General features: G+C 40.3%; 2 protein-coding genes across 2 annotated transcripts; both read right to left on the reverse strand.

The window, feature by feature from the left end:
* Positions 1 to 8,223: 8,223 nt before the first annotated feature.
* Positions 8,224 to 9,051, reverse strand: LOC115524613 (olfactory receptor 1020-like). The gene has a single exon (XM_030331056.1). The coding sequence runs from the start codon at positions 9,049 to 9,051 to the stop codon at positions 8,224 to 8,226; it is 828 nt and encodes a 275-aa protein (XP_030186916.1).
* Positions 9,052 to 14,579: 5,528 nt separating this feature from the next.
* LOC115526329 (olfactory receptor 5AP2) lies at positions 14,580 to 15,533 on the reverse strand. Its single transcript, XM_030333766.1, has one exon. It carries the CDS (start codon positions 15,531 to 15,533, stop codon positions 14,580 to 14,582), a length of 954 nt encoding a protein of 317 aa, XP_030189626.1.

Here is a 15,533-nt window from a genome sequence, read left to right on the forward strand (position 1 = left end):
TGTCTCAAAAATAAATAATAAACGTTATTTTTTAAAAAAAGGAGAAAAATAAAAAGACATAGATACAAAAGTGTTACAATAGTCAGATGGTTGAAAACATCCTGCTGACATTATAAATTTGTTACTTGTGTTTTTGTGATTATTCCATTGGCTATCTTTTGACAAGTTATAGCAGATCCAACATTATGCTGGAAGTTTTAAATTTAACGTAATCAAGTTATACAGATTGGAAAGGAAAAAATAAAATTGTGCTATTCACAGATCACATGACAGTTTGCATCGAATCTCCATTGAAAAGGTGCAAAATAAATGTTAACTAGATTTATCGTGGTGATTGCTTGGCAATATATATTAATACTGAATCTTATGTTGTACGTCTGAACTAAATATATATGTATTTTGTACATATAAAGTCATATAATTATGTTTTATATATATTCAAAAACAGTTAAGAGTATATTTGGGAAAGTCACATGATTACAAGATCAATATACATAATCATTTATATTATGATGAGAAATCCAATTGTCACCAAAGTAACATGAATTATAGATAGAGATTACATCAGATGACATTCTCACACACACACACACAAAAACTATTTACCTCACATAAGGAGATCACAGAGACTCTGTGAGCAGGGTGAGCGGGTTATTTTTAATTAGGGTTTAGGATGACTATTCAAAAAGGGGAACTTGTCATTGTTTTACAGGACAGTGGTGAGACACCAGGCTTTGATAGGGTCAAAGAACGAATCTCAGGGGCCACAGAAAGTGAGCAAAGCTACAGAGTTTATTGAGAGAAAAGTATAAAATTCTCAAGAGTGAGCGGGGTCCGACTGGGTTGCCGCAAGGATTTTTGTCCCCGACTTTTTATTGGGACCTTATCAGAAAGTTTGTGAGCCTCCACGCATGCATGGCACCTAGCTCAGGTGGGTCTGGAATATCTTTATCATGTTTGTTTGTTTGTTTCCCCCAAACCCCTGCTACCCCTTCAGCCTCCAGCTTGCAGGTGCACACTGCCTCGCTGTGGGTCCCTTACCTCTCCCTGCCTAATACTCTTTCCCCACTCAATTGCATGTGAAAGCAGCTATAAGTTTGCACAGGGGTGTTTAGGAAACATGCCGAGACACATTGAATGCTGTGTTCGCGATGCTTGTGCTCCTCCTAGGGAAGAGATTTAACATTATGATGAAGCAGAGGCCAGGGTCTGACCAGGGTTAAGGGGCTACTCGCTGCTCTGAGAGCTGGTATAAACTGGATGGGCTTGTTATTTCAGCTAAGAAATGCAGCGTCCTGCTTGTTCATTGACTGGAACAGAAACTGCTACGGAAACATATAGATGGGGGCACTTGGGTGGCTCGGTTCGTTAAGCGTCAGACATCAGCTCAGGTCATGATCTCACGGTTCCTGAGTTTGAGCCCCACATTAGGCTGTCTGCTGTCAGCACAGAGCCCGCTTTGGATTTTCTGTCCCCCTCTCTCTCTGCCCCTCGCCACTTGCACTCTCTCTCTCTCTAAAATATAAACATTTTTTTTTATCTTAAAAGAAACATAAAGATGGAAAGATGGACAGACACATTTGGACTTCAGCAAGGCTTGGTTTTAAACTTTTCCCTTCCTCATTCTTGAAGCTTTGCCCTCCCCTTCACTTGCTTTTTTGTACAATCTTTTGTTCCAGGAACTGGGTATGGATATTGACACCTCGCTGGCTTCAATGTATACTTAGTAATAAGACTCAAGTGGCCTGTGTTTTCCTATAAAACCCTTTAGCCTTTAGCCCCCGGTGGGCTTGCAGTCCTGGAGGCATTAGCCTGCTGCAGCCCCTGTGCCTGGCAAAATAAAAAATTATCTTCCTTCTTTATCTCCAAACTGTCTTCGTGTTACATACTTTGGCTCTGGAGCACAGAGGGCAGTTTTTGACAACAGAACCAAATCAATTTCCTGAGAAAACAAGCTTTAAATTTTCTGCTAGTTTTGGGGCGCCTGGGTGGCTCAGTCGGTTAAGCATCCGACTTCAGCTCAGGTCATGATCTCATAGTTGGTGGGTTCGAACCCCGTGTCGGGCTCTGTGCTGATAGCTCAAGCCTGGAGACTGCTTCAGATTCTGTGTCTCCTCTATTCCTTCCCCACTCGCACTCTGTCTCTCTCTCAAAAAATAAAGATTAAAAAATAAATTAAATTTTCTGCTAGTTTCAACCTCATTAACCCTATGGGGCATGGTTTCAGTCCTGCAGAAAAAAAACTCAAGAATGTACTTCAGGTAGGGCGCCTGGGTGGCTCAGTGGGTTAAGCATCTGAAATGGGCTCAGGTCATGATCTTACAATTCATGAGTTCTAGCCTCACGGGTGAACATGAGCTCCACTTCCACATCTGGTGAGTCCTGCTTCTCTTTCTCTCTCCGCCCCTTAGGGTGAAAGGAACAATCCAAATGACAGCCCTGCCTTAGTTTAAAGCCAGGTTCTCTTTTCTGCTTATTATGGATCTTTGGTAAGAAATACAATTGCTGAGAAGTCTGTTTTGCTTGCGGTTTGCTACGAGCATTGTGAGGCCTTTCCTGAATGTAACCCGCTGTGTAGTAGAATGGGTTGTAAACCTTCCTAAATGTAGTCTGATATGTAATGGAATGAGTAATTGTACATAAACTAACCGGCATTTCTCGCTTCTGTAAACCTGCTTGCTCAACACATTCCTCCCCTTCCCCCTTTTTCCTCCCGCCACAAGTAATGGACAAAGCCTTCCCGCCAAAGGACAGACAAAGGACGCCCAATCAGAGAACAACAAATGTCCTTACTTTAAAATCAACTAATCAGGCCCCTCATAATTTGAAACCTCCCCTGTGCTATTTGTCTCTGTCTATAAAAACGCTGTACCAACCCTGATCGTGGCCTCTTGCGTCACCGGCGACTAGTGCGCAGAGGACCAGGTTCGAACCTGCAATTAACGACCCTTGACGCTTGGCTTTGACTTACGACTCTGGTGGACTTTTGTGGGAGGTTTTGGAACTTCGGGCATTACAAAGGGATTCTCTCTCTCTACCCCTCACTCACTTGTGCACTCTCGCGCTCTCTCTCTCTCTCTCTCTCTCTCTGTAAACAACAAAATGCACTTTATGTCGATCTGTACCTTTGAAACAGCACTGGGATTTTACCATGGATTTGCAGTGTCTCCTGTGGCCAGGCTGTTTCCTGGCCTGGTAGAGACTATTTCTGCATTCCCTTTCTTCCCTTAAAATCCTTAACTACTGGGGGTTTTGCATTTCTTTGTTATTCTATCACCTCCTTGGATATTCTAACAGAAGTATGCTTGGGTAAGTAGAGCTTGTAGGGCACAGATCATGGACCTAAAATGACTTCTCTTGTGTCAGGAAAGTTTTATTTTTCTGGGGACCCCTAACTCTCTGTTAACACAACCACAACTGAAAAACTTAAAAATAAATAAATAAATATTACTTATAATAACATCAGAAGCATACACTACTTAGAACTGAATATAATAAAAACTACGCAAGAGATTTAATCTGAAAATCACAAAACACTGCAAAGGGAATAAAGACTTAAATAATGGAAAGATATATATCACTTGTGGATTGGACAATTTGATGTTGTTAAGTTGTCAGTTTTTCCTGAATTGATCAATAGTTTGTTGTTGTTGTTGTTGTTGTTGTTGTTAGCATTTTTAAAATTTATTTTTGAGACAGAGAGAGACAGAGCATGAACGGGGGAGGGTCAGAGACAGAGGGAGACACAGAATCTGAAACCGGCTTCAGGCTCTGAGCCATCAGCACAGAGCCCAATGCGATGCGGGGCTCAAACTCACGGACTGTGAGATCATGACCTGAGCTGAAGTCAGAGGCTCAAACGACAAGGCTCATGCGCCCCTTGATCAATAGTTTTAATGCAAGTCTAGTCAACCTTGCAGCAAGCTTATCTTTTTGAAAAATTGATTCCAAAATATGTAGAGAGATAACTATAAAAAAATACTTAGATGAACCGAAGCTATTTTGAGAGTGAAGAAAAATTATCGAATGATCTAGCCTAACCAATCTTAAGACTTAATAAAAACTTACTGTACTGACAACAATGTATAGATCTAAAGATAACAAACAGATTAATTGTACAGAACAAAGGATCCAGAAATGTATCTGGTGAGAGAGCGTAAGGCAGGCTGAGGGCAAAATACAAGCTACATCACTCCCACCAGGAATAGGTTTGCTGCTGACTGACAGAAGGAAAGGACAAAAAACAACTGATTAAACCCATAAGAGTCTCCCCCGGTTTACAAGAAAAAAGCAATCCCATCAATGGCCTAAAGTCCAGGAACTCCCTTCTGTCTTAATGTTAATGCTCTGCTAGAGGGAAAAACAACCTTGGCTTGACAATAGCTAAGCCTTTGGTAATCTTTGAGTCTTTCTAGCATATGAAAGTCTCTTTGGAAATTCCTCTTGACTTTATCTCCCAGGACTCCATAAAACAGTCAACCCCCACGGTATGCTGTGCAGCTCTTCCTGCCCAAGGGTCCTGTCCCTTGCTTTGATAAAATCTTTTTGCACCAAAGATGTCAGTTAAGAATTCTTTCTTGGGGCGCCTGGGTGGCGCAGTCGGTTAAGCGTCCGACTTCAGCCAGGTCACGATCTCGCGGTCCGTGAGTTCGAGCCCCGCGTCGGGCTCTGGGCTGATGGCTCAGAGCCTGGAGCCTGTTTCCAATTCTGTGTCTCCCTCTCCCTCTGCCCCTCCCCCGTTCATGCTCTGTCTCTCTCTGTCGCAAAAATAAATAAACGTTGAAAAAAAAAAAATTTAAAATAAAAAAAAAAAAAAAGAATTCTTTCTTGGCCGTTGGCTCCAGACCCCACGAACCCCACCATCACCCCAAAATTTCATCATATCCACTCATATATAGTCGGTGGGTTTTTGAACAAAGGTATGAAGGTGTTTCAGTGGAAAATGCCACTGGAAAAATTAATCTGTAGAAAAATTTAACTTCAATTCCTATATCACATTATACTCCAATACTCCACTATTAATTTGTTACGGATCATAGAACCAAATGTAAACACCAAATCTACAAGTTCCCAGGAACAAAAATAAAAGAATGTCTTCATGATCTTAAAGGTTACCAAAGTTTTCTTAGGAAGGACAGAAAAATCACTAATTGTGAAACAAATATATAAATTTTATGCCATCCAATTTCAAAGTATGCACTCTTCAAAAGTAATGTTAAGATAATGAAAAGGTAAGCCACAAGCTAGAAAAAAATATTCGTATGAAATATTTTTCACAAGGACTTGTATTTAGAACACAAAAATATCCTCCACAACTCACTGATCAAAATAAACAACAAAATGTAGCAGGCACACTTCATAAATGAAGACACGTGAATAGTCAAAAACCACGAGAAAATAATTTCAGTTACCTATCATTTTCAAATAAATGCAGATTATAACTACAACTGGATAGTTGCCACCTCCATGGCAAGAACTAAAACGATTGAGTGTGACAAAAGGAAGCAACTAGAACTCTCATGATATGCCACTTGATGGAATGCAAAATAATTTCACTACATTAGAAAACTGGTTATTTCTCATAAAATTCACTGAGGAACTTATACCTTGTTACAAAACTGACCCAGCAATTCTACTCTGAAGTATTTATCCAAGAGAAAAGAAGACACATACCCTCAAAGAAACTCAAGTGTATACTGGCAGATGCATAGATAAACAAAGGGTCGTATGTCCATACAATGGAATGCTGCACAGAAATAAAAATGAACACACTGCGCATACACTGTAAATGAATCTCAAAAATATAGAGAGAGGGATCAACTGCCTGAAAGATAGAGCAATGAACTACCCAACCCTGCTCCTCTGCAAAAGAAACAAGAACACTGGCAAAAGATATCCAAATCAACGTTGACAGAACTCTGGGACTTAACCAAAGGCTTGCAGCAATCCCGGGAGTGTTTGTTCCAGAAAAATGGCAGGGGATCTTGATGAGAAGGATGAGCTCCCCAGTTGTACAGTAGCCTTGAAAACCGGAATTGCAACTTTCTGGCTGCACTCATTGGTCAGACTGCCTTGAACCTTCACTGCAAATTTCTACATTTCCTGGGGAATAAATTTACCTTTAAAAATATGGCTGAGCAATCAACTTGGCTTTCAAATCGAGCAGATCAAATTATCCATGTTTAATACCAGAGTATGATGTTATGAGATTCAGCTTATACTATAGATTATAAACATGAAGAGCAAAAAGCTTTAGTACTGAAAGCTAAGATTTTCCTCAAACCCATTCTCTACTAGAAATTTGTTTAACAATTACATCAACGAACCCAGGAGCTCCTGGGTGGCTGATGTGGTTAAGAATCCCACACTTGGTTTCAGCTTAGGTCATGATCTCACGGTTCCGGGTTCAAGCCCAGCATTGGGCTCTGAGTTGGCAGTGCTCTGAGTTGGCTCTGAGTTATACTGGGTTTTATGTCTCTGAACAGGGAGTTGCTTGGGATTCCCTCTTTCTCCTTCTCTCTCTGCCCCTCTCCTGCTCTCTCTCTCTCTCTCTCTCTATCACTTTCGCTCTCTTTCTCAAAATAAATAAATAAACTTACAAAAGAAAAGATGGAGCCCATTAAACTATCTGATTTATCTCTTAGCTCTTCTCTTGTCTTTGTTTCTATGGTCACTGAAGCCTGGGAGGAGCAAGGGGAGGAAAAAAAGAGAGAGAGAAGGAGAAGAAAGAGAAAGAAGAAGAGGAAGATGGGAAGTAGTTAAATAGAGAGTTCTCAGTAGCGAATAGGAACTGTCAAGGCAACTATTTATCGGCTTTCTCTCTGGAACAGGGGCCCAAAGAGTTTTTACCCAGCCGGATAGGACCATTTACTTTTCAAATTCCTATCATCACAAATTGCATATTCTTAGAGGATCAGGTACACTGAACCGAACAGGATAATAAAAGACGATGTTGTTTACGTTAGGCCATCTGACAAAAACAGAAGGAAGAAAACACATAAAACCCTCAAATCTAGGAACTATAGAAAAACAAAAGGAATAAGAGCAGCATCTTACAGGTTTTAGCCTAAAAGTCATACTTCTGTACTGCCTTGTGGCCAGATTTTTTTTTCTTGATCCTGTACCCCCTAAGGAAGGTCTGCCTGCTATTTTAATCCGAACATTTATTTGTAACTATCACAAACATACCAAGAAGCTTCTGGCTTCTGGTTTTGTTTTTCAGTATATTAGAGTAAGTAGCCAAAATGTAGTCACTTTAACATTGTTAGTTGGAGGGGGCCCTGATCATTTGAAATGTTTAATTTCAAACAAGATGACTTGTTTTAAAAAGAATAAAACGTCATCCAACAGATCATCCAACCATATATAAGAGAATAAATTTTCTTTTTTTTTTAAGTTTTATTTACTTATTGAGAGAGAGAGAGAGAGAGAGAGAGAGAGAGAGAGAGACAGCATGCATAAGCGGGGAGGGGCAGGGAGAGAAGAAGAGAGAGGACCCCAATCAGCCTCCATGCTGTCAGGGCAGAGCCCAAAGTGGAGTTCAATCTCACAACCGTGAGATCATGACGTGAGCCGAAACCAAGAGTCAGACACTTAACTGACCAAGCCACCCAGGTGCCCCATTAGTTTTCTTTCTTTGAGGAGGCTCTCAATCTACGTATGTGACATCATATTTTTATGATGTCATATTTTTATGATTTTTCCCAGTTCACTGGGGATAAAACGCAGTCTCTAAGCCCTCTTCGAGTCCTCTGGACAAATTCTGGCTCAGCCTACCCCTTATCACCTGTCCTCTGGAAGTTACATAAGTCACCATTCAATCATGGAGCTGTCGAGTAGGAAAAAAAGAGTCATTCCTTCTGCTATTCAGTCTTTATCTCATTTACTTTTATACTGGGTTTTAGGTCTCTGAACAGGGAGCTGTATTATGACAGCTGATTAGTTTCAAGCATAAAGGCTCTGTGGAGTTAGTGGGATTCATATAGAGGTTTAGCCATATTCCCCAGGATGTCGAGACATTTGGCCCAACTCTACTATCAAAAACAGCAACAACAAAACTCATGACAGAATGAAGTGGAACCGGGATGAATGGAGGTGGATTTAGTCATTTCTACGTTCCTTCAGAGTTCTAAAATCTCACACTTTGTTGATTCTAAGTACAGAAGAATAGGTTGTTTTAAAAATTTTACCTAAGGAAGCTTTGACGTCCTTAGTTCTCAGACTCTAGATGAAAGGATTTAACATGGGAATGATCACTGTATAAAACACAGATACCACTTTGTCTTGGTCCCTTGAGTAGCAGAAGCTGGAGCGCAGATACATGAACAGAATAGTGCCAAAGAAAATGGTGATCGCCATCAAGCAGGAAGCACAGGTGGAGAAAGCCTTGTGCCTCCTTTCAGCAGAATGGATCCTCAAGGCGGCAATGAGGATGTACAGATAAGAACTGAGAATAATCAGGAGGCAGCTCAGTTCATTAAAACTGGCAAAAGCAAAAATGACAACTTCATTGACACGTGTATCAGAACAAGAGAGTTTCAGGAGGGGTGGAGTGTCACAGAAAAAGTGGTTGATGACATTCAAGTGGCAGAAAGACAGCTGAAAGGTGAAGCCTGTGTGAATGGCAGCCTTCAGAAAGCCTGCAAGATATGCGGCCAATACCAGAAGGACATTAAGACGCAGGGACACGGTGACTGTGTAAAGAAGAGGCTTGCAGATGACCACGTAACGGTCATAGGCCGTCACAGCCAACAGAAAGCCCTCAATTCCAGCAAAGGAACCAAAAAAGAAGAACTGCGTGGCACATGCACTAAATGAAATGACTGGGTTCTCCACCCAGAAATTCATTAGCATATTAGGGGCAATGACAGAAGAATAACAGAAGTCAACAAGGGATAAATTACCGAAGAAAAAGCACATTGGGGTATGGAGATGTGAGTCACTCTTGATTAATAGGATCATGCCAAGATTTCCAAACACAGTTATCATATCGATGACTAGAATCACCATAAAAAGAAGCAACTGTAGTTCTGGATGATCCCTGAATCCCATGAGAATAAATTCAGCCACTGTTGTATGGTTGCTCATATCTTTGTCTCAGAATGGATGACTCGTTTGCTAAGATAAGAAAGAAACCGAGAAAATATTTTTTTTTTCAACGTTTATTTATTTTTGCGACAGAGAGAGACAGAGCATGAACGGGGGAGGGGCAGAGAGAGAGGGAGACACAGAATCGGAAACAGGCTCCAGGCTCTGAGCCATCAGCCCAGAGCCCGACGCGGGGCTCGAACTCACGGACCGCGAGATCGTGACCTGGCTAAAGTCGGACGCTTAACCGACTGCGCCACCCAGGCGCCCCAAGAAACCGAGAAAATAAATGGCACAAAGAAAAAAAAATACCAGGAAAATAAAATAGTTCATTCTCTGCTATAATTAAGATTAGTTCTTAAATGCCCAGAAGACCTGTGTATTAAACCTCTTTATTTGCTTATTACAGTGAAGAAAACTTCCTTAAGTAAACTCAGTAACCTATTTTCTTTTTAAAAGTAAAGTGTGTGTGTGTGTGTGTGTGTGTGAAGTCTTTGAAGATTGACCCTATTTATACATATCCTACACTAACTTCCAACTTTTCCCTCCTCCCCCCTTGCCCCTACTGCCTTCACTTCCTACGATCCAATTCCTTTGCATTGGCCTTGGCAATTAAACATACGATACAGTTGAATATCCTTGCTGTGTGCAAGACTGCATTTCCTGTTTTCTCTTAAGCCCATTCTGATTGGGCTTGCACCCTTTCACTCCACAGAAACACTTCTTGCCGAAGGCATCAGGGATGTTTACATTGTCAAACCCCATGGTCAATTCTCATTCCTCATCTTTTTGATCTATCAATAACATTTGAGTGAGCTGATTTCTTACTACTCCTCAGAAGACTTTTTTCTCTCATCTGCTAGGACACCAGACTCTGAGTTTTCCTCCTACCAAATGGATTGTTCCTTCTCAGTGTCTGCTTATTCCTCCTCTCCTTTCTTAGTCTTAAGGTTGGAGGAGCTCAGTCCTCAATCTTTCTCTCTTTCCAATTTACACTCTACCAGGGTGATTATTCAATTTTGCCAACGGAATTACCTTCTATATACTTAAAACTCCTGAATTTGTGTCTCCAGCCCTGACCTCTTTTCCAAACTCCAGACTTGTAGTTCAACTGCTTGCCCACATCTCCACATTAATATCAAAGAGCAGCTCAACATAACCCAAAGCTGAATTTCTCAGGCCCTTCCCTAAGTTGCTCCAAACATAGCATTCCTTATCTCAAATTAATGACAACTCTATACTTTCATTTGCTCAGATGCAATTAAATAAATATTGAAGAAACTGATCTCTTCTCTCTCTCACACGCTATATAACCAGTCCATCAGATAATTATGTTGGGTCTACCTTCAAAATATTTGTATTAACTACCTCCTACCACCTGCATTCCTACCAAGACCTCAGCCAACATTATCTTTCACCTGGATTATTACAACAGTCTTTTAACAGGTCTATCTCTATATTCAGATGAAATCCTACCCTATAAAATAACCAATTGAAAAATTTTGTAAAGCTCTACTTTATGCCTATATGTATATATACAAACATACTCACATTATATATGGCATTCTTGCTACAAAAAATTAATTTTCTCTGTTTTACACATACACAAGTATGTATACACACGGATATACATGTATTATACATCCATATATGTATGTGTCTGTATATACTGAAAATTCTATAAAATTCTGATTTGTTATTAGTGATCCTAAATCCCTGTCTTCTAAAAACAAAATCCAGGGGGCACCTGGGTGGCTCAGTAGGTTAAGTGTCCAACTTCGGCTCAGGTCATGCTCTCATGGTTTGTGAGTTTGAGCCCCGCAATGGGGTCTGTGCTCATAGCTCAGAGCCTGGAGGCTGCTTCAGATTCTGTCCCTGTCTCTCTCTCTCTCTCTCTCTCTCTCTCTCTCTCTCTCTCTGCCCCTCCCCTGCTTGTTCTTTCTCTCTCTCTCTCAAAAATAAATAAACATTAAAAACATTAACAGGGCCTCTGGGTGGCTCAGTCGGTTGAGCATTTGACTTCAGCTCAGGTCATAATCTCGCAGTTTGTGAGTTCAAGCCCTGCGTTGGGCTCTGTGCTGACCACTCAGAGCCTGGAGCCTGCTTCGGATTCTGTGTCTCCTTCTCTCTCTGCCCCTCCCCTGCTCATGCTCTGTCTCTCTCTGTCTCAAAAATAAATAAAACATTAAAAAAAAAGTAAAAACATTAACAAAGAAATAAATCAAAATAAAAACAAAATCCAAATTAATTTAGTTGAAACATTAAGTTTAATGTTTCAGACATATCATAATTGAGATGGTTAATCATTTGAATGTTTTTTGAGTTGTCTCAGAACCTTTCGATATCTGAACACTTTCAGATAAATTAAACCGTCTTACCTTTGGCCTTAAGAGATCTTCACTAAAAGTAATTGTTTTCACTTTTAGTTTTGTTTTCTTGCTTTGGGAGGAATACCAGTTTTCTGTCTCACAATGTGAAATTTGTAGCTGGGATGAAAATGCAAGCGGTGGAAGAGATCCAGCTATGACAGAATTAAGACACGGTTAATTCAAAGAAGAGTAGAAAATGCTGCTTTTGAATCTGACAGCAGACGGTCCACCTTATCAAGTCTGTGATGATTCTCTTGAGAGTTAGTCTCTGCAAAGCACTAAAAATTGAAAGCTTGAAAGGTGCCAATCCAAAATTAAGACACACATTTGCTCTTCACTGAAGTAATTAAACTACTTTCTCCCCAGTGAACAACTTATACCCTGGAGAGTAACTTAGGCACGTAGAGAAGTACAGAAGCTATTGCATGGTCTTGAGACTCCATGGAGCATAACACTAAATTAAACGGTACGAAATGGACCAGATCCAGCCTCTGCACTTCAGAATTCCACTTAAAATGGGATCGCTCTTCATTTCTACTAGAATATGGATCTCTCGGTGCATTAATTAATTAATTAATTAAACAAATATCTACCAGTATCCTTGGTACTGAGAGAGTAGCCAATAAAACCTATCTTGTTCAATCCTTTATTCAGCTTGCAGTCTGGAGTCGGGGTGTGGACGGTTATCACAGGGTGATCAGAAAAAGTGAAGTCCAAAGACACTTGGTGAACTACCGGGCTTGTTTGATCAATCACTTCTTCTCAAACACCTTCCTCATTGCATGTCTTTTCCTCCTTTCATTTGTTCATACTGGTCCACACATATGTGTCTCCTGCTATTCCTTTGGCAAACCGAGGAGAATTTTGCCTCAGGGCCTTTATAGTTACTGTAAGTATACCTGAAATGCTTTTCCACAGACATTCAGATAATATTACCTTTATTCAAGCCTTGATCAAATGTTATTTCCACAGAGAACTCTTCTCTGACACCACCATTCCCTACTCTAATACCTGGTTTACTATTCTTCAAAATACCACTCATACCCATGTCAAACACGTGCACATGTACACACACACACACACACACACACACACACACCTATGCACACATACATGCACATTTGGCATAGAAAATAAAGTCTTCCTCACTGGAATATAAGTTTGGGAAGATTAGAACCTTTAATTTTTTAACTGCTATATCTCCGGTACGTGTTACATGCTAGTTTTTCCATTAATAGCTTTTTGACTGTTTTATTGAAGTATACATGTGCCCAGACGCAACAAATTATATACATTAAATGTGGGCAGAGTTTTGTATATCTATGAACAATTTTTAATGGATTATGGCTCAAGATGTAAAGGGTGTGTATTTCCTTATTCTAAGCACAAACTATGGACAAGTAGCAGGAAACACAATTTATACCTTTATGTGGAAAAGGATATTTTAAGCTCAAAGATACATAGGTGTGAAGCTAAGATATAGACCCTCCTAGTAGTACAAAGTTGTAATCTCCTGAAATACCAAGTAAACGTAAGACAGAAGAACAATGTTTAGAGACAGTAATGTGAAGCTCTCACGTGTCCTTGACAAGACTGGGTTCAATGGAGAGGCAGTACAGAAATACAACTGGAACCTGCAGTGGGATTTGAGAAAGTAGAGACGAGGGGTACAGGTAGTTATTTTGAAAACATTCATTGTGAAGAGAGCAGAGAAATAAGTTGGTGACTGGATAAGACTTTCAGCCAAAGAAATTATTAAGAACGGTGATACTAGAAGATGCTTATAAACAAATGAGAACATTCCAGTAGAGTGTTTTGAAGTAAAGTTTACGGAAAGCTCCAAATGTGTGCCAGAACTGGGTTTAGGGACAAGCAAAGGATACAATATCCATTTGACAAGTGGGAATAAGAGTATATGTAAAGAGATTAGAGACGGCAAGATGGGGATGATCTTGTCTAAATGTTTTTGTTTTGAAGAAAGAAGTATGACACAAGATCGGCAGCGAGGAATGGCATGCTGAAAGGTGTTCTCTAATTGTACTAAGCAGCTTCAAGGGAGGACAGAACAAAGAAACAATTTAGTTTCACTAAGTTGGGATTTAGTCAGATGTGCAGAATGGAGAGAAAGTAGAGCATGGAATTGAGGGTGATTGAGGATGAGTCGTTGTTTGATGGACCATGGAATTTCAGCTGGGCACTGAGAGTAGCGATGAATATTGATCAAGGGCAACTCGTCTCAGGTTGTACTTATTCAAGAAGCAACAGAAGGACAGATATTATAGCATATGAGTCAGAATAAAAGGGAACAGGAAGGAGGATACCAAGCATGATACAGTTTTGAATATCTTTGAGAGAAACGTTGATTAACACTTGAAAGTGGAAGTTATAGGGGGATGGAACTATTCAGAGTGGACATGGTGAATTAACACATTCTTTGTGGTCTCTAACCAATTTGGGGGGTGGGGAGTGAGGTGATCTTACTTGGAGCATGAGAAGTACTGGTGTGCTCCCTCAAGGTCTCGAAGGGATAGTGAGATGGAGAGAAATAGGGAGTAGACATTTACCTGATTCCAAATCATCGGCCTCCTTTGACATGCCATCTCATGGAAGAAGGCAGTTCCCCCATTGTTCCTACATTGACAGTGCCCTGCCCCACTACCATGAACAAAAGATAGGTAATTTACTTTCAATACACATTTATTGAAAACTATACGAAACTCTGGGAGAAGTGAAGATTAAAAGTTAAAGTACGTTGAATCATTACCCTCAAAATATTCCAGTTAATTTACAAAATCAGGAAAATACTACTCTGTTATTGCAGTTGTACCCATATTATAGATATCAGATCAAGAAAAGCTAAATATTGACATTGGATCGTAAGCCCAAGTCAGCCAAATCTAAGTATTTTGATACTTTACCAAGCACCAACCTCCCCCCACTGTGTTTATTCATCCTATAGGCCCATGAATACACATTTAAAAAACCAGAAGATTTAGAAGTATACCCCCATTTTAAACAATCAACTTTAATATACACAAACACACAAAGCTTAAGCAACCAGACAATAAAATTAATGTGAAAATGTATTTTCTTCTGCATAACAGGATGATATATAACATGGCTTTACAGTATGTGTTTCTGTAAGATCTTCTTTAGGGCCCCTTTCACATCCTTATTTTTCAAACTGTAGATGAGGGGGTTTAACATAGGAATCACTACTGTATAAAAGACAGAGACAATCTTGTCCTGTTCCATTGAATAGCTAGATGTAGGGCGCAAGTACATGAAGAGAATTGTCCCAAAAAATATGGTGACAGCCATGAGGTGGGAGGCACAGGTGGAGAAGGCTTTGTGCCTGCCCTCTAAAGAGGGAATCCTCAAGATGGCAATGAGGATACACAGGTAAGAAATTAGAACAACCATAACACAAGTGATGACATTAAAACTGGAGAAAACCATGATCACAATGCCATTGATGCGAGTGTCAGAGCAAGACAGCTTGAGCAGGGGTGGGGTGTCACAGTAGAAATGGTTGATCCTATTAGAGCCACAAAAGGACAATCTGAAAGTCATTCCTGTGTGTATGGCTGCATTCCCAAAGCCTGCTAGGAAAGACATAGCTACTAGCAAGAAACAAATTCTCCCAGACATGAGAACTGAGTACAGCAGAGGGTTCCAAATGGCTGCATAGCGATCATATGCCATCATAGCCAACAGAAAGCATTCAGTCCCCAAAAAGGAGCCAAAGAAGTAGAACTGGGCAGCGCATCCATTAAAAGATATGGCTTTGTTCTCAGCCACAAGGTTCACCAGCATCTTAGGAGTGACAGAAGAAGAGTAAGAGGCATCAACAAAAGAGAGGCTGCTGAGAAAGAGGTACATTGGAGTGTGGAGACAAGGATCCATCTTAATTAACACCATCATCCCTAAATTACCCACCATGGTTGCCATATAGATGAACAGAAACAATCCAAAGAGGACACTCTGTAGATCTGAGTTGTCTGAGAGTCCTAAGAGGATAAATTCTGTCACTTCTGTTTGATTTCGTCCTTGGACCTCTTTCATATATCTTCTCAT

The sequence above is a fragment of the Lynx canadensis genome, chromosome D1, assembly GCF_007474595.2.
Source record: "Lynx canadensis isolate LIC74 chromosome D1, mLynCan4.pri.v2, whole genome shotgun sequence".
NCBI classification, from domain to species: Eukaryota; Metazoa; Chordata; class Mammalia; order Carnivora; family Felidae; genus Lynx; species Lynx canadensis.